The sequence below is a fragment of the Aphelocoma coerulescens genome, chromosome 5, assembly GCF_041296385.1.
Source record: "Aphelocoma coerulescens isolate FSJ_1873_10779 chromosome 5, UR_Acoe_1.0, whole genome shotgun sequence".
NCBI lineage: Eukaryota > Metazoa > Chordata > Aves > Passeriformes > Corvidae > Aphelocoma > Aphelocoma coerulescens.
Genome location: NC_091019.1, coordinates 32,068,486 through 32,086,484, shown reverse-complemented (window position 1 = coordinate 32,086,484; position 17,999 = coordinate 32,068,486). Strand labels below are relative to the sequence as shown.

Sequence of the window (17,999 nt, the reverse complement as noted above, 5' to 3'; positions counted from 1 at the left end):
GATCAACTGCTTGTATTTGCTGCTTTGTATTTCAAAGGTCTCTAGATGAAATCTTGACTGGTGGTCTTCATTTTTCTGAGTGGCTGACTTCAGGCATGGCAAATAAGAAATCAAGATCCTTGACTTCCCTGCCTTTTAAGAATGATGGAGTCTGCAAAACTATCTTGCAGTTCATCTACAGGGACCTTTTAAGTTTTATAAGAATGGTTCTTTGTCCTACACCTGAAACTTTGGCTTTGGAGGAGAGAGTAAAGTGATTTAAACAGATAATAAATAGAAAGCATAAGAATGAAGATAGGTTTGTGCTCATTTTGAGTTGAGACTAGATACATAGTCATCTGGTACTGGTAAAAACCTAAGAATAAAATTTGTCCTAATGATCTGAGACCCATTTTGAACAGATCCTTGGACTGCTTTACTAATTATTGTATGCAATCTGATAAGCAGATAATTTATTTTCTGATTATTCTCTTAACTCTCTGTTCAGGTTTTTAATTGATAGAATCAGTACTAAATTTTCATGTACCCTTTCAGTAGTTTTTGCATGTGGTTTTCATATACAGGTTTTTATATGTAGCGGTTCATCTGATTATTTCGTTGGCCTCCTCAGTAAGTTGAGATGAATTGGAAAAGTGTACATTTTCATGGTTATGCGAGTTTGTCCTTGCCATATTCTGTGTGCACAGATATTCATAGCTCTGCCTTATTCCTATATTAAAATAGTAACAAAGTGCGAATTGTTACTCTTCACAAATGCTGCTCTTGGCTTTAGAAGTAGGTACCATACTGCCTATCTTGTAATTGTAACTACGCTTAATAGATTACGTATTTTGTGTTAGCAATTTTGCTGCTTAATATTTAACTTCTGGCAGGTTTTTCAGTTCAAAATAACAGCTGTTGCTGGTAGCCAATGGTCATTTAAATCAAATGTGATTCGCCCTGTCTCTGATTTTGTTTTGCAAATAATGAATACGAAAAAAGGTTAAAGTACAGATTGCTGTTATTGTTTATTTTCATTAATGCTGATAACCAGTGTACCCAGGACCTGTGCTTTAGGAGTTTTTAATGTTATCAAATGTAATGTTTTCACATAATTTGATTGGAGCTAATCAAACCTTTTACACCAGACTGTTAGGTCTCAAATTAGACACCAGGGTGGGAAGGTCTAGAGAAATAAAAATTGACAGGTGGTTGCAGTCTCAAAAAAATTTGACTTAATAGTGATTTAATTCATATAGACACAGTCAAGGGTGGAGTTCATTTCTTCAGAGTATGGTATTAACTATTGCCATAATCATTTATGGCCTGTATTCCAGCTGCTACTGCAGATGAAGGAGGACAGCTGCAAAAACCTGCAGAACATGAAACAGCTGGTCCCCAGAGTGAAACATCTGTAAAGCTCAGTCAGGAACAGAGAATTTCCTTTGGAAAATACAATGTATGGTCATGTAACTAATGACAAAACCATGTATATAACAGGTCAAGAATATGTTACATAGACCTTAGTTGTATTCTTTCATATATGATTGTATATATGTTTGTGTATCTATAGCCTTCCTTAGGATTGTTGTCCTGGAAAATTTTAAGGGAAAAAATACAATTCGCAGAGGTAGGGAGAACTGATGGTGTTTGGATGCTTATATGGTCAACACCAAGCTTGGGAATTTTTAGAATTGCTGTATGAACTTGTGCCCTTAAGTTAATGAGAAGCCTGTACTACTAGGTTATCCATTTCTCTAGAACAGCATTTGTGGGGGAGGAGGTGTACACTTTGCTTTCAGAGATACTGATGGTGGAAGGGGAACAGAGAGAGACAAATCTTGGCTTTCACTGCAGGCTGTGGGGAGGAGCTTGTGGTAGTACATGTTTGTACTTCTGTATGTTTTGTGTTCAACTCTCGGCTTGACTTTTCCCTTAGGATCCCTTTTAGCCTGTTCTCCTGCCCTAAATCCTTATCAGTTTTCATTCTGTTTTCCTTCTGTCCTGCCTATAAAAACAAACCTGTATAGATCTTTAGGAAGTGCTATGTAGTGTTGCCATTTCATGGAGGTCAATAGTGCTTAAACACTCTTTGATACGTAGTGTTGAAAAGCATGGGCAAAACATTTAGGTTATGTCATGGCACACTGTGTTTGCATTTTCCCTTCCTTGATCTGATGGTGCACAAAGTTGTTTCACCAGCCTGATTAGTTCTTAGGCTGGAGAGTGTTTGAAAATCATGAAAAGTTATAGCTGAATATTCAGTAGTTTTACAACAGCAGCATGGGTAGACTGCCTTTCTAAAGTTTTACTAATTATTTAGCTAGGAAAAAACCCTATTATTTCGGCAGTATTATTGACCACACAAAGCTGAGTGCTGCAGTTGACACAACAGAAGGAAGGTGATGCCATCTAGGAAGACACTGACAAGCTGAAGGAGTGGGTCTGTGAGAACCTAGTGAGGTTCAACAGGCCCAAGTGCGAGGTGCTGCAGCTGGGTCAGGGCGATCCTAGACATGAATACAGACTGGGAGATGACCCTGTTGAAAGCAGCCCTGTGGAGAAGGACTTGGGTGTGCTGGTGGACAAAAAGCTGTACAGGAGTCAACAGTGCTGCAAGTGCAGCCCAGCAAGCCAACCATATCCTGTGCAGTATCAAACTCAGCAGGGCCAGGGGGCTTGGTCTCCCCCTTATTCTGTCCTTGTGAGACCCCACCTGGAGTACTGTGTCCAGGTCTGGATTCCTCAGAACATGTGTTTTAACATGTGGAACTGTTAAAACACATCCAGAGAAAGGCCATGAAGATGGTAAGAGGGCTTGAGCAAGTCTTCTATGAAGACAGATTGAGAGAGCTGGGATTGTTCAGCCTGGAGAAGTGAAGGCTGTGAGGAGACCTCATTGCAGCCTTCCAGTACTTAAAGAGGGCTTTGAAAAAGATGGAGAGAGACTTTTTACCTGAGCAAATAGTGATAACACAAGGGGGGAACATTTTTAAACTAAAAAAAAGTAAAGATTTAGATTAAATGGTAAAAAGTTCTTTTCTGTGAGGGTGGTGAGGCGCTGGAACAGGCTGCCCAGAGAAGTTGTGGATGGCCCATCCCTGGAGGTGTTCAAGACCTGATCTAGTGGGTGGCATCCCTGCCTGTGGCAGGAGAGTTGGAACTAGATGATCTTGTAGGTCCCTTCTAACTCAAACCATTTTATGATTCTAAGATTGTAGCAGCATTACAAGGAAAAGAGCTGCATTTATGTAAATGGCTGTGCAAATACAGTAGTACCCTGGGTGACTCGCACCGTTCTTGTTAAGTGTGATGCAGTCAGCTTGCATTTTAAGTATTCCTCATGTGTTGAGATTTATATTAAGAGCAGCTATTTTAGAGGTGCTGTATATGGCAAGTGAAGTTTAAACATGCTGCCTTTGGAGGCAGAAAGTTCCCTGGCTTGGCATTTAATTAGTGTGCTGCAAAGTACTGTAGTTCTGAGACTGCAGAAAGTGCTGGTTTCCCTGGAAGCATCAGAAAGCCTTGATTTTAGACAATGCTGTATTGTCAATGCCGTGCTGGTTCAGCAGCATCTCTGCACACATTTGGCAAATATTTAAAGGACACATTTTGTGTAATTGGTTCAGCCTTTGAAAATTATTAACTTCTTTGTGTTAAAGGATGTACACAGCAATGCAAGATTTTATCTTGACAATCCCATGCTTTTGTCTTCTACCAGCAAGGATGTATTTGTGGATTATTTTTTTTTTAGCTCCTCAAAGGGCAGTGTACTAAAGGCTTTGTAATCACTTCTGTACTGATGAAGTATGGGAAAGCATTTAATTTCTGTGACTTTGTGAAGTTGGATAATACAGGAGCTGTGGTAGACAAAATTTTGTTAGCCATGGGAAATAAATGAAACTTTTCACATCGAGTTACTTAAAAGTATGTGTTTCTATTTAGTTTTAACCTTCTTATATGTTGTAAACTCTGGACAGAAGTAATACATGCTTTCTGGACTATGCAACTAGTCTGCAACTAGTCTGCAAAGCACAAAATGAATGTTCTTGACAGCCATCCTCTCTTAGAATTTTTTACACTTTTTGCTAATTAGCTTCTTTTTTTTAGTTAACATACCAGCTATTTACATTAATGGGCAAGTTGAATAGGTAGTGTTAATACCTAATAGCAACCAAGGATGTATGACTTGTAAATGGTAAATTCTTTAAAGTGTTTATAAATAAAAATTGGAGTCCTGATCTGGCTCTTAGTCATTTCTCTGGGAAATGTATGCTGTATGTGTCCTTAGCTGAGAAGCTCCCTACTTGTGCTTTGTAACACTGTTCACTAACCCAACTAAAAAGTACCACTAATCAATTCAGAAGGAAAAATTTCTATTTGTGTGGAATCAGAATCCAGAAGTATTTTTTCAGAAGGCAACCCAACAATACCGAGAAAACTTCTCACCAGCATGTAACACAGTGCTCCATTTTTGACATGATCAATGTGATTTAAAGCATGTTTGTTAAAAATATTAATTGTGTAATAACTACCTTAATAATGTCAGTTACCAAAAAGCATTATATATTAAAGAATTAATGATTTTATCTCTCTGTTTTCTGTTCTAGGCTTAAAAGAGGCATAAGCGATTCAATTACAACTCTGACATTTTGGAGCACAAGTTGAAGCAATTTGAATGTATTGGAGCATGGCTACTTCTTAAAATGCAGAAGTTAAAGGAAAGTACTGCTTATCAAAACCTACTGAATATCTGAATTTTCTAGACATCCTGCATTTAACTGTGTCCTTAAATGTCCATGATTAAGATCTCATGCAACCATTGTGTATTTTGGAGACTATTCTCCAAAAGAGAACTGTGCATTTAAAAAGCAGAAATGACTGTGTTTTTTCTTGGAACTTACTAAGGTTGAACATACTGAAAGACCATGACCAGCTTGAAGCGGTCCCAGACCGAAAGGGCTGTTGCCACTGGGGTATCAGTCGGAACAGATGGCACCTCAAAAGTCCACTCGGATGACTTCTACATGAGGCGCTTCAGGTCACAGAATGGCAGCTTAGGATCTGCAGTCATGGCACCAGTTGGACCTCCTCGCAATGAGAGTTCCCATCACGTTACCTCTACCCCTGGAGTCCCTAAAATGGGGGTCAGGGCAAGGATTGCTGATTGGCCCCCAAGGAAGGAGAACATCAAGGAGGCAAGCAGATCTAGTCAGGATATTGAAACATCAAGTTGCCTTGACAGCATGTCTTCTAAAAGCAGTCCCGGGAGTCAGGGAAGCTCTGTTAACCTGAATGCTAGTGATTCTGTCATGTTAAAGAGCATCCAGAGCACACTTAAAAACAAGACCAGACAATCTGAGAATCTAGACTCCAGGTTTCTTACACCCGATGGCTATCCCAGTTCCCCAAGGAAAGCTCTTCGCAGAATACGGCAGCGCAGCAACAGTGACATTACCATAAGTGAGCTTGATGTGGATAGTTTTGATGAATGTATTTCACCTACATTTAAATCTGGACCATCTCTGCATAGAGAGTATGGCAGCACATCTTCCATAGATAAGCAGGGAACTTCAGGGGAAAGTTTTTTTGACTTACTGAAGGGCTATAAAGATGAGAAGTCTGATCAGAGAAGCCCAGGCACAACAAAACTCGGTGATCTCCTGATTGCCAGTGGAAGCAAGGGTTCAGGATTCTCTCTAGATGTGATAGATGGACCTATTACTCAAAGGGAAAACCTGAGACTCTTTAAGGAAAGGGAGAAGCCACTCAAGAGACGCTCAAAATCAGAGACGGGAGATTCATCTATTTTTCGTAAGCTGCGCAATGCCAAAGGTGAAGGGGAACTTGGGAAGTCTTCAGATCTTGAAGATAACAGGTCAGAAGATAGCATTAAACCTTGGACATGTCCGAAGTGTTTTGCTCATTATGATGTACAGAGTATTTTATTTGATTTAAATGAAGCAGCAATCAACAGGCATAATGTTATTAAAAGAAGGAACACAACGACAGGTGCATCTGCTGCTGCTGTAGCATCACTTGTCTCTGGACCTTTGTCACATTCTGCAAGTTTCAATTCTCCAATGGGCAGCACTGAAGACCTGAATTCAAAAGGAAGTCTCAATATGGACCAGGGGGATGATAAAAGCAATGAACTAGTGATGAGTTGTCCTTATTTTCGTAATGAGATTGGTGGGGAAGGGGAAAGGAAGATCAGCCTTTCCAAATCTAATTCAGGTTCCTTCAGTGGGTGTGAAAGTGCCTCATTTGAGTCGACTCTGAGTTCTCATTGCACAAATGCTGGAGTTGCAGTTCTGGAAGTTCCCAAGGAGAACCTGATTTTACACCTAGACAGAGTGAAAAGATACATCGTTGAACATGTAGACCTTGGTGCATATTATTATCGAAAATTCTTCTACCAGAAAGGTAGGTAAATTTTATTTCTCCTTGAGTTTTAAGAATGATTCTTTGTTTTCCAAACACGTAAAATTCAGTTGATATTTAATAGTATTTGCAAGAATTATGTATTTCTTTAATGGTATATTTTACTGATGGTATGTGCTATATCTAATAGTCTTTCAGAGTGTTGGAATAAAAGAATATTGAGGATTTTATTGCTGATAGATGTGGTAGCGATGGCTACAAATATAAATGTCTTGAAACACAGCTTTGGGTACCCATGGAAGTGGACAGGGGTTGACACTTGAAAGATTAAAACAAGGAAATCCTAAAATATGGGAACTTTCTTCCCACTGTGCCAAGACTTCATGTACTGAGGATTTAATTGAATGTGCATCTTGGACAGTTAGCATTTATAATAATCTTTGGACATACTAATAACTTAATAATCCATTTCTAAATTTTTCAAAGTAGATAATAATACATAAATAAAAATAAAAATCTGTCTTCCTCACTCACTGTTTTCATTATAGCTGTCACTCTAGAAAGAAAATTCTAATTTGTCAGATTTTGCAGACACAAACTAACACTATATAGATATAACTGTATATACACACGTAAATACCCATGTTTCAATGGCAACAGTGTTTCTGAAAAACCAGAGTGCAGTTCTCTTATCGCATGGTTCTACTCTGAAACCAAGAATGGTAATTTCCATTGGATGTGTATGAGAGGGAGAAAAAAAGCCCAAAGCAACAGATCAAAGCCTTTTGACCTATAGAAAAGAGCAAATCCCAAACATTACCCAGATACTTCCCCTCTTTGTCCCCCCTGTCAAAATAATACTGGCACCATGAGATGCAGATCTCCCTCTGTTCTTCATTATTCTAAAAATGTTTTAAAAGGATTTCAGAAAAAAAGTCTTTTAAAAGAGTTCTGTCTGCAGGATGGTATTGTATTTCCTGATGAACAGAGCTGGTCTGATGACTGACCTGGAGAGTGCTTGTTCCTTACCTTCCAATGATTAGGATTGAGTTTTTTCTCTTAGTGAATGCAGATCAAAAGAGCTTGTTTCTTACAGATAAAAGCAACAGGGATGCCTGGTTAGAATTAAGTTGATAGTCTATTAAAAGAAAAAACTTCAGCTTCTTAACTGCGTGTTACTGCTAATAATCTCATTTCCCATTTCTCTCTTGCCTTCAAAATATGTCCAGCTCCCAACTCTTCTTCCCTGCATTGTCCATTGGTTGGATGGCTCTTGTTACTCTTTGCATAGTCTCTTCTTTCTGCATTCTTTCTAGGGCTGAGAGGTAGCCTTTGGTCCATGTTTTTTGAGAATGCTGGTCGCTATCCTTCGAAGCCAGAGGAGTTAGGAAAAATAATGGTTTCCTGGGGAAAGTAAGCTAGATGTATGATATAGGATAAGGTATGTTTCGAGCAGAGAGCCTGAGGTTTGTGACCTTTGTTTGCAATTATCTTCTTCTCTGTCTCCCTCTGGAACAGTTTGATTACCTATCAGTCTCTAGTGAGTTTTGCAATCAACAACTAAAGTTTCATATTACAGCTGACCTGATTTACAGCATTTGAGCACTAAGAGGGGAAGACTTAATTCCTCCCTCTTCCTTGTACCACTTCTCTTGTTTTCAGAAAACTTGGTAAACCAGTTGAGTTTACTAAACAAGCAAGCAGAAGTCTTGCTATCATGATAAATTTGGGGTTTACTGCTTGGTTGTTTGTCTCCAGTTATGGTGAGGGATATTATCTTTCCTTGCAGTCAGAGTAAGTGCCAAAGTCCTACTGCCAGGTAAGGGATGAGAGTAAATAGCAGAAGAGGAAGGAAGTGTAAGTGGAATTTCAGCCCTTAGGCAACAATTTATTGATTTGCCTTCTCCTTAAGGGAAGCCACACTCTCGTGCTACTACAGATCCAGTCACCGTTACATTTCCATTTTTTTGTAGATATAATTAAGATGAATTGATAAAATCGACATAATCTAGTCCTAAGGGTACTGGTGAGGAGCAGCCAGATATAAAAATGTGTTATGGAGTAGGTGTAGTAGTTTGAAAACAAACCAGTAGGAGGCACCAAGTCAGAATAACAATTTAATAGGGAAATTTATAAAAAAAAAAAAAAGGCAGAAAACTGGTTTAAACTGACAGAGTCAGGATACAACCTTGACACCCTGTTAGTCAGGGTGGCAGTAGCAGTCCAGTAAAAGGGTGACTGCAGTCCTCCAGAAGCGATGGATGTGGTTCTGTTGAAGCAGTGATCCTGTAGAAGGGTCTGCTCTTCCTCAGAAGGTCCAGTGGTGGCTGTGTAGCTCCTGTCCTCTGGAAATCCAGTGGAAGGGTTGTCTCTGGTGTTCAGAGTCCCAGATTATATCCACGATGGGATGCTTGGTTCCTCCCTCTGGGTGGAGCATCTCACAATAGGGTAATGAGTCATGAGGCCAAGTGTTGATTAGGCTCGTTAACAGAAGATGTTCCGGAGGGAGTTATCTCTGAGTCATGGGGCAGGACAATGATGGGCCATTAACAGCAAGATAGTCTGGGGGGAGGAGGCAAGGAAACACTGCCCTACCTGATTTCCACAGCTCATGAGGATGGTAATAGAATACACCTCAACCCAGGACAGTAGGATTGGATGGGGAGAAGAATCTGCGATTTTTTTTTTTTCTTAAGGAATAAAATTGGGTTTTAAATTCACTTTTCTTGTGTTCAGTCCAGCAGAGTCCAAACCAGGGGCATTGTTTCTACCAGAGATTTTTACCTGAAAAGCTGTACTTTAGAAGCCTCATTAGATAGCCCAAACCCCAATTTTCTACAAGTACAAAACACAATTTGTTGACCACCCAGAGTATCATCATTCCCTGAGCAAACTCTAGACTAAGCTGATGAGGTGGAATAGTGATAAAACTTAAAGCAGCATAATAGGGGAAAAAAAAATCTAGGAAGTCAGTTGTAACTGAATTTTTTATGTAACATGAAGCAAGTAACGATGCAGAATTTTTTTTGCTTGAAGAGGATGTTGCATTTTTATGATGTTACAATTGGAACAGACTGTGCCAAAAGACAGTTTCAGTGGGATCAGCTCATCAAGTCAGTAGGCTTTGGATAATTTTATAGTCTTAGAAGTATTCTTAGAAGAATTCTGATTCAACAACAATAGCTTTTAAAGATCTCAAACCAGGAAAATTTCACAGACTTAGAGAACCCCTAGTTATCCTAGAGCTTGCAAAGAATAAAAAGCAATGTTCCAGAGAATTGTAAGCCTGAGTTAGTTTTCATTCCAACTGGAGATAACAAAGAAGGTGATTTGGGACTATATCAATAAAGAACTGCCAGTTAAAAATTGTCAATGATGCCAGTCAGCATGATTTCATGAAAAATAGATCTTGTCACATAGAAGAAAAAGCATAGTTAATCTTGTGTCTTTAAAAAATAAAAAAAAGGATGAAAGCCATTGCGTTCATGTAGTCCCTTTTAATTTCTTCAAAGTAATGCGGTGAAATGCTGATGGTGACTTGTCTGAAGTCTTCAATTATATGTAATCAATAGCTCATTTTTTACAGGTACTGTTACTTAGATGGTGGATCCATCTCAAATTTTAACAGTGTATGGAGGAAGTATAAGTGAGCTTGCAGTATTACTAACACGGTCCAAATTAATTAAAATATTTTAATCTAGTTAGTGTAAAATATTTGCATGTGACATTTATGGATGAGTCTTGTATAAGTTCAATGAATGCAAATGAATGAGTTTTTGTATGTAAAGGAAATTGGTCCCTCTCCAGAGCTGCAGAATTGATAAATAGTATTCTGGCCTGGTGTCCAGACTTCTAAATGTGAAAATACTGGTGGAGACAGTTTAGTGGAAGTAAGGGAAATGATACTTACAAAAAGATACTGGGAAAAGAACTTTATAATGGTACTTCCCAAGGCTGGATTCAGCTTCTCTACTTTATATCTGAGCTAATTGTGCAGACTCCCTTTGTACTCAGTGGAGAGAAATGAACCTTGCAGGACCATATGAATTGCAGTCTTTTCTCTCAATTCACTAACAGAAGCTCATGCACAGTGAACTCACATGGAAATGTTTATCCTTATAAGAAATGAATGCTACTTATGATGCACAAGATGTATTTACAAGGTGATTAAATAATGGTGTGTTTTAAAAGGTGTATTTGATAGAAAGACTTAACTAAATGTTTGAAGTCTGGACATTTGTAAGTTAAGCTAGTGCATAAAAAAAGAAGGGGAGAGGACAAAGCCAGTGCAAGAACCAATTTGTGAAAGCTGCACCGAGATATGTTTACTAAAGACTTATTTATAATCAATATTAAAATCATAGGGAGAGAAAAATTTGTTTCCATCGGGTTGTCTGAGTGCAGTTCAGAAAAGGGAGCCAATCACTCCAGAGGAGCAGTCTGTTTTCTCTGTGCCTGTAATTGCATCTGGGAATTACAGTTCTCATGGAAAGAACCAAGAGCATCTGTCTTGCTTCCATCCTCCTCATGCAGTAGTTGCTAATGTTACCATTTAGGACAAATATTAGTTACTGGCTTAGGTTGAAAGACTTGACTGAGAAGTAAATAGTTTCCTGAACTGGTTTTATAACAAATGAGCTGTTGGTCAGCTTTCCTTTAACTGTTGGCAGCCAGTAAAAATACCCTTTGCTCTAATGCTTTAAATTGCTGCATATTCTGTCCAAGAGTTAGTTGGTGCCTTTCAAGTATATGGCTAGATTTGCAGAGCTCTCAAAATGCTGCCTGCCCTTTTGTCTCCAGAGGCCTACTGAGCAGAGTTTTCCAGTACTGTAAATGCTGAGCTAGAATTAGAGGAAAATGCTTGATGCTGAGTTTCATTCAGAAGAGAAACGTTTGGGATTTTTATTTCTAGTCCAATTACACAAAATATCAGTTGAACATGATACCTAAAGAGAAATACAATAAAAACACAAAAGAACCTTTGCAGTCAAAATCAAGTGCATTTACTTGGCTTTCCTTTGCAAAGGAAACTCATAAATATCTGCCAGGGAAATAAGTATTTTAGTTTTGGTTCTTTCACTGGAAGTATCTTTTGAGTGACATGATAAATATTTAACTATTTTTAAAAGTATGTATAGTTTGTTTTAATGACCAGGTACAATCAAGTCATTATTTCTTTTGGGTATTGATTTATAAATTGATTTGTGGCTGTTGCTAGTTATCCTGTTTGTTAATTAAGTGAATTTTCAACAGTAGTTTAAATTAAATGTCAACCTTGAGAAATGTTGCTTCCAATGAGCTTCTGTGTGGTGTGGAGAAATAAGCTGTCTTCTATGGTATTCATGTTTGACATAAAGTTCTTGAATTATGATTGTGACATAGCCCTTGTTTTCCCAATAAAATTCCTAATTAACTCCATTTAGATTGGATATTAAGCTTTTTTCACTTTAATTCTGCTACTTCTTTTCGTGCACTGGAAAGAGAAAATTGTTGGATATAAGGAGATTCAGGATGTAGGAGAAAATCAGGTGGAGGTGCAAGAAAGTGTACCAGAAGGAAAAGTAGTCAGATACAGGGGTATATACTGTATCTTGCAGAATGAATACAGAGATGGGGTATAGGGGAGGAGAAAGAATGAAGATGAAGGTAAAGAATGAACAACCCGGTAATAAACGTGAGCAGAGGAGAGGACTAAGGATGTGCATAAGAGAGCAAGAAAGACACTGCAGTGCAGGCTGAAGAAAAAGAGAATAAAAGACATTTCCTCTTAGCAGAGAAGTGTAAAGTTCCGCACTACTTCATGCATTTTTCCAAAGCAATAGGAGCTAATGAAAAAGCTTACGCAAATGATACAGAATTGTGTGTGTATTTTGTGTATGTGTGTGCAGCTTCAAACATTCCTCTTGCCACTCTTCTTAAATGTGTTTTCAAGATGTAGAATAATTTCTCCTGAAAAAATTCTCTATCTGAATTGCAGGCTAGAGTGGTTGCAGGTTAGGCAAATTTTACCATCTGTGTGGCTCTCAGTATAGAAAACTAATGTAAAACTAATGTAACATACTTCTAGTATGCATGACCACCATAACTTTTTTCTTTATTTTTCTATTATAAAAGCAAATCCACATGACTGTTTTTAAGTCACTAAGCAGTTTAGTGTGGAGATGGCCAAGTTATCTCAGGTTTTGGAAGCTATGTAGTAGGCTGATTAAAAAATTAATCTTTCTCAAAGACTGTGCTGCTTCTGCATTGACCTTGTGGGCCATAAACTGTTTGGTGAGCTGTAAACATACTGAAAAAAAAGCAAGCTACTTAATGCAGGAAGAAAAAAAGCTAGAGTGCTAGTAAGGTAGTTTGAAATTTTAAACAACAGAACATCTCTGGCATTTACAGGGCTCATATCTGTGGGCTACTATAAAAATGTAATTAGGCTTATATGGATGATCTAATCTATTAATAATTTGCCCACTCACAGTTTAGTCACCCAAAATTTAATGACAATATTTACAGAATATTCCAGAAGATATTAGAAGAATTTTGAATTTTAATTACCTTTATGTATAGTATTGGCTCTTCATGACTTGCAGAGGGATTTGGTAGAAAGCAAGTCTTCTAATGCTGCAAGCATGTTTCTTTTATGTGTCATGCATGCTCTGAAATCTTTAAACAGAAAACACTGAGTGAGGAATAATAGAATACCAGACACTGAGGTATTGACTAGAGCCCCCAGGGGCTTAAAGTGCTGAACAACTGTGTGAAAGCACTTAGTATGTTGGAGGGAGGTTTTGCAAGGACCAGTAAGTATAAGTTTTAAAAGAATTACAGTAAAAATCAGGCTCTCAAATTTTTAACAATATTATTAATTGGAAAAATGATTACCATTCACTTTAGATGGAGTGTATTTCAATATCTATTTTTATTATCTTTAAAGCTGCAGTTCTTGATGATGATGTTAAAATATTTTATATTTTGTCTCTATAGTAGAATAGCTCATATTAGACTGCTCCTAAAGTTCTTATTTAAAATTCTGGTTGTTTTAAGAATAACAAGTAATCTGTATGTAGTAAAGACAATGTGGTTGCATTTCCTGTTAGGGCAGTTACATCTCTTTTTCATTCCATCGAATGTCACATCTTTGAATTGCTGAATTTTCAGATGGTTCTAACTTTCTATTTTTGTGCATGTATAAATTCATTCATACATGCAGCTTATGGAAAATTACTACATGGGACTTATATTTCTTGTACAGTGCTTGACTCCTTTTTTTTTGACTTTTTGACTTTTCCCGTAAATTTTCTTTTAGGGAATATATGTTTAAATTCAGCAGTCACTTAAGATATGTGCAGCTTTGTTTATATACTGCTTCATTAATGGTGATATACCTCTGTCATCAGTCAAGATAGTTCGTAATGCTCAAAAAGTTGAACAGAAGAGCCTTCAACACCAATCTTTAAAATCTTTGAGCTTTGATTTTTGTAAATGTGCTTTTCTAACTTTTTTTCAGTTAAAGCTTGGCTTTATATGTCTATAGTTAGACAAATATAAAAATGTGTTTCAAAGAATCTGCTCTTAAGCTAGTGAGTGATTTCACCAATCCTGTATTCTCCTCTCTGCTGCCTTCCCCACTAGACTGGTTTTCAACTCAATTCTTAGCACTTTAAATTCACTTTTAGGGATGTTGAACACTTCACTGTTAAATATGTATGCTAGTCATTTTATTCTTGTGCTTTACTTTTCTGTGGTACTATGATTTGATACTTTTACTGTGAACAAGCCTTTAACTTCTTTTTCAGCTTCATCAGTTTTTCCCATTTTAGAACTGAGTAACGTGTATGGAAAAAGCAAAAAACAGTCAAACAAAAATAAATAATTTACATCCTTTGCTAAGTACAGTTATTTGACATTTCTATTTTAACATAGGTTGTTGAGTTTCCCACTTTGGTGCATTTGGCTTCCTTCCCTTTATTTTTAAGGAGGAAATTGGTTGTACTTGCTTAGCTCAACGTGAATGAAACAGATGGCAATATAAAAGCTGATGGAAGAGGTGTATCCTGTTTTAGGCCTATTTAAGCAGAGATGCCATGTTGAATTTCAGCCTTTTTGCATAAATGGAGCTCACAAGAGAACTGAAGCACGAGAATGACATCCTGGTACCACTTGAAGACATGCTCTTATTGACTCCATGGAGCTGGCAGTTTATTTCCAGTGTAACAATCAAGCATGAAAATATAGTTGAAATGTAAGAAGTAAGACAGACTACTTCTTTTTTTTTTTTTTCTTTTTTTTTTTTTCCTCCTATACAAGAACACTGGAACTATTTTGGGGCAGATGAGAACCTGGGTCCAGTAGCTGTGAGTATAAGAAGAGAGAAGCCAGAAGAAATCAAAGAAAATGGACCTCAGTACAACTACCGGATCATATTCAGAACCAGTGAGGTAAGCAGTTCAGGGGTGATAGTAAAAGAAACTGGAAGTGAGCAGGCAAAACCAGCTGCCATGTGTGGGGTTTATGTGCTTTACAGCATTGATAGTAGATTTCTGTATAATCCAGGAACCTCCTGACAGAATTGTGCCACATGTTTATCTGGCACAGAATGTATGTGAGTTATTCCATAACATCCAATACAGAGGAAAGCAAAGGTTGTTTTGGTTAAATCTTCAGAAACTTACAGGAGCTATATTAGCTAGAAGCAAGCAAAGAGGAGGGAAATGGCTTCTTTCAATTTTATATGTGGCAGTGGGCAGATCTGAGAACTTTTACTTTCAATGCTCTGCTAGAAATACTATACTAATACTAATTTTTCCAGGTAGTACTTTCCTGTAAAACTTTAATCTGATAAATCATTTGAAATAGTCTGATTACTGTTAGCTGTCACTGAGTGACATCTTGTGTATCAGTGTTGGTCTTATGCTAACAGAAATTCCTCAGTGTCCTTGATCTTTATTGAGAATTGGAAAAATAGTATGTTTAGTTCCACTGCTATTGTTAGTTAATCTCAGTGCATAAGTCAATATATGTGCTGTTCTTTTGTGTGCACAGCTCATGACATTAAGAGGCTCCGTGCTGGAAGATGCTATCCCTTCTACTGCAAAGCATTGCACAGCCAGGGGACTTCCCCTAAAAGAAGTGCTGGAGTATGTGGTTCCAGAGCTGAATATCCATTGCCTCAGGCTCGCCTTCAACACTCCAAAAGTCACAGAACAGCTTATGAAGCTTGATGAACAAGGGGTAAGTGCAGAGTTACAGAATTAAACAAATGATCTTAATCCGTCAGATTGTTGCCATGAGTTGTAAAATTATCTTTTAGCTTTATGTGATTAGAGTCAGTCTGTTGAAATGCCTCATTTAAACTAAAACTCGTCATCTATAGGGAGAGTTACATTGCATTTATTTCCCCCAAGTTTTGCAGTATATTTGATATGTATGAAATCAAGTTCATTTCTCTAGGTAGCCTGAAGTTTTAGATTGATGTTATGGCAGTTGTTCATTTAAATTGACTTTAAAAGAGACTACATTATTGTTTTTCAAAGACTGTGGGAAGGAGGGAATTCTGTTTTTCTTATTGCTGTTACACTAAAAAGAAAAGTCTCCCATGTTTTGTTGTAATACTATATTGGCTAAACCATGACCAGGGTGCTGCCTGTATCTTTTGTTTTGTTGGTGTTCTTTTTTTCTTTCCCCTGGAACAAACTACATGACAAAATATTCTAAGCCTTTCTTTATACAAATAATTTTCAGTTAGGTGATAGTCTCCTGGTCTTTTAAAGATGGAACCAATGCTCATCAGCAATACAGCTTAGACTTAGCAAAATAAAAGTCCTTGACTGAAGTGAATTTTATGATTATTAACTTCAGTAGTGACATTTTATAGCTGTGTGCATACCTCAGTCTTCATTGGCAACCTCTCTTTCCATGCTTCTTGAGTGGATGGACTCAGGACGGGACTGGGTCCCTTCCACTGTAAGAGAAGATCAGGTTCACAACCACCTGATGAACCTGAATGTACATAAGTCTATGGGACACAATGAGATGCATCCCAAAGTCCTGAGGGAATTGGCTGAATGTGGTTGCCAAGCCCTCTCTGAGAAGTGACAGCGGTCAGGGGAAATCCCAGGAGACTGGAAGAGGGGAAACATTGTACCCATATTTAAAAAGGGTGGAAAGGAAGATCCTGGGAACTACTGCCCTGTCAGCCTCACCTCTGTACCTGGGAACCTCATGGAACAGATCCTCCTGGAAGTTGTGCTAAGGCACATGGAGGACAGGGAGGTGGATCTGAGACAGTCAGCATGGCTTCAACAAGGACAAATCCTGCATGACCAACCCAGTGGCCTTCTGTGATGGAGTAGCTACATCAGTGGACAAGGGAAGGGGTTGCAGATACTATTTTTCTGGACCTCTGTAAAGCATTGGTCATGGTCCCCCAAAACATCCTTCTCTCTGAATTGGAGAGAGATGGATTTGATGAGTGGACTGTTAGATGGATAAAGAATTGGTTGAATTGTTGCATCCAGAGAGTAGTGGTTGATGGCTCAGAATCACAATGGACATCAGGGACAAGTGGTGCCCGTCAGGGGTCCATATTGGGACTTAGTATCTTCATTAATGATATAGATGAAGGGATTGAGTGCACCCTCAGCAAATTAGCAAGCTGAGTGGTGCAGTTGCCATGCCTGAATGATGGGATGCCATCCAGAGGGACCTGGACAATCTCAAGAAGTGGCCCCATGGGAATCTCATGAGGTTTAAGAACACCAAGTGCAAGGTGCTGCACCTCTGTATAGGCACAGGCTGGGGATGAACACATCAAGAGCAGCCCTGCCCAGAAGGACTTGGGGGTGCTGCTGGGTGAGAGGCTGGACATGACCCAGCCATGGGCACTCCCAGCCCAGAGAGCCAGTGGTGTCCTGGGCTGCATCCAGAGCAGCGTGGGCAGCAGGGGAGGGAGGGGATTCTGCCCCTCTGCTCTGCTCTGGTGAGACCCCACCTGCAGTGCTGCATCCAGCTCTGGGGTGCCAGCACAGGAGGGACATGGACCTGCTGCAGTGAGTCCAGGGGAGGGACACCAAGATGATTAGAGGGATGGAGCACCTCTGCTGTGAGGAAAGGCTGAGAGAATTGGAATTGCTCAGCCTGGAAAAGAGAAGGCTTGGGGTGACCTAATTGTGGCCTTCCAGTACCTGAAGGGAGCCTACAGGAAAGATGAGAGAGACTTTTTACAAGAGCACAGAGTGACAGGACAAGGAGGAATAACTTCGAACTGAAAGAGAGGAGGTTTAGATTAGATATTAGGAGGAAGTTCTAAGCTGTGGAGGTGGTGAGGCACTGGAACAGGTCACCCAGAGAAGCTGTGGATGCCCCATCCCTTGAAGTGTTTAAAGCCAGGTAGGATGGAGCTATGAGCAACCTGGTCTAGTGGAAGGTGTCCCTGCCCATGGTAGGGGGATTGGAGCTGGATGATTTTTAACCAACCCAAACCATTTTATGATATCTAACAAAACTGTGAGGTTAAATTATCCTTAGTTCATATCCTGTATGTTATTAAGCTCCCATAGTATGGTTTTCTAATACTTAAACTTTGGAAAATCATTAAGGATGAGTGATAGTTAAATTTTTATTATCTGCATCAAAGTATTTTC

The 17,999-nt window shown here is 38.7% G+C and overlaps 1 protein-coding gene across 6 annotated transcripts in view; it reads left to right on the top strand.

Annotated features, from left to right (window-relative positions):
- The window catches only part of SIPA1L1 (signal induced proliferation associated 1 like 1), a 208,819-nt gene that overhangs the window by 130,482 nt on the left and 60,338 nt on the right, over positions 1–17,999 (top strand). For all 6 annotated transcript variants that reach the window (XM_069017525.1, XM_069017526.1, XM_069017528.1 and 3 more), the window contains 3 exons: positions 4,590–6,405; positions 14,665–14,795; positions 15,400–15,588. In XM_069017525.1, the coding sequence (XP_068873626.1) occupies positions 4,908–6,405; positions 14,665–14,795; positions 15,400–15,588 (1,818 nt within the window). In that variant the 5' untranslated portion in view covers positions 4,590–4,907. The remainder of the gene's footprint in view (positions 1–4,589; positions 6,406–14,664; positions 14,796–15,399; positions 15,589–17,999) is intronic.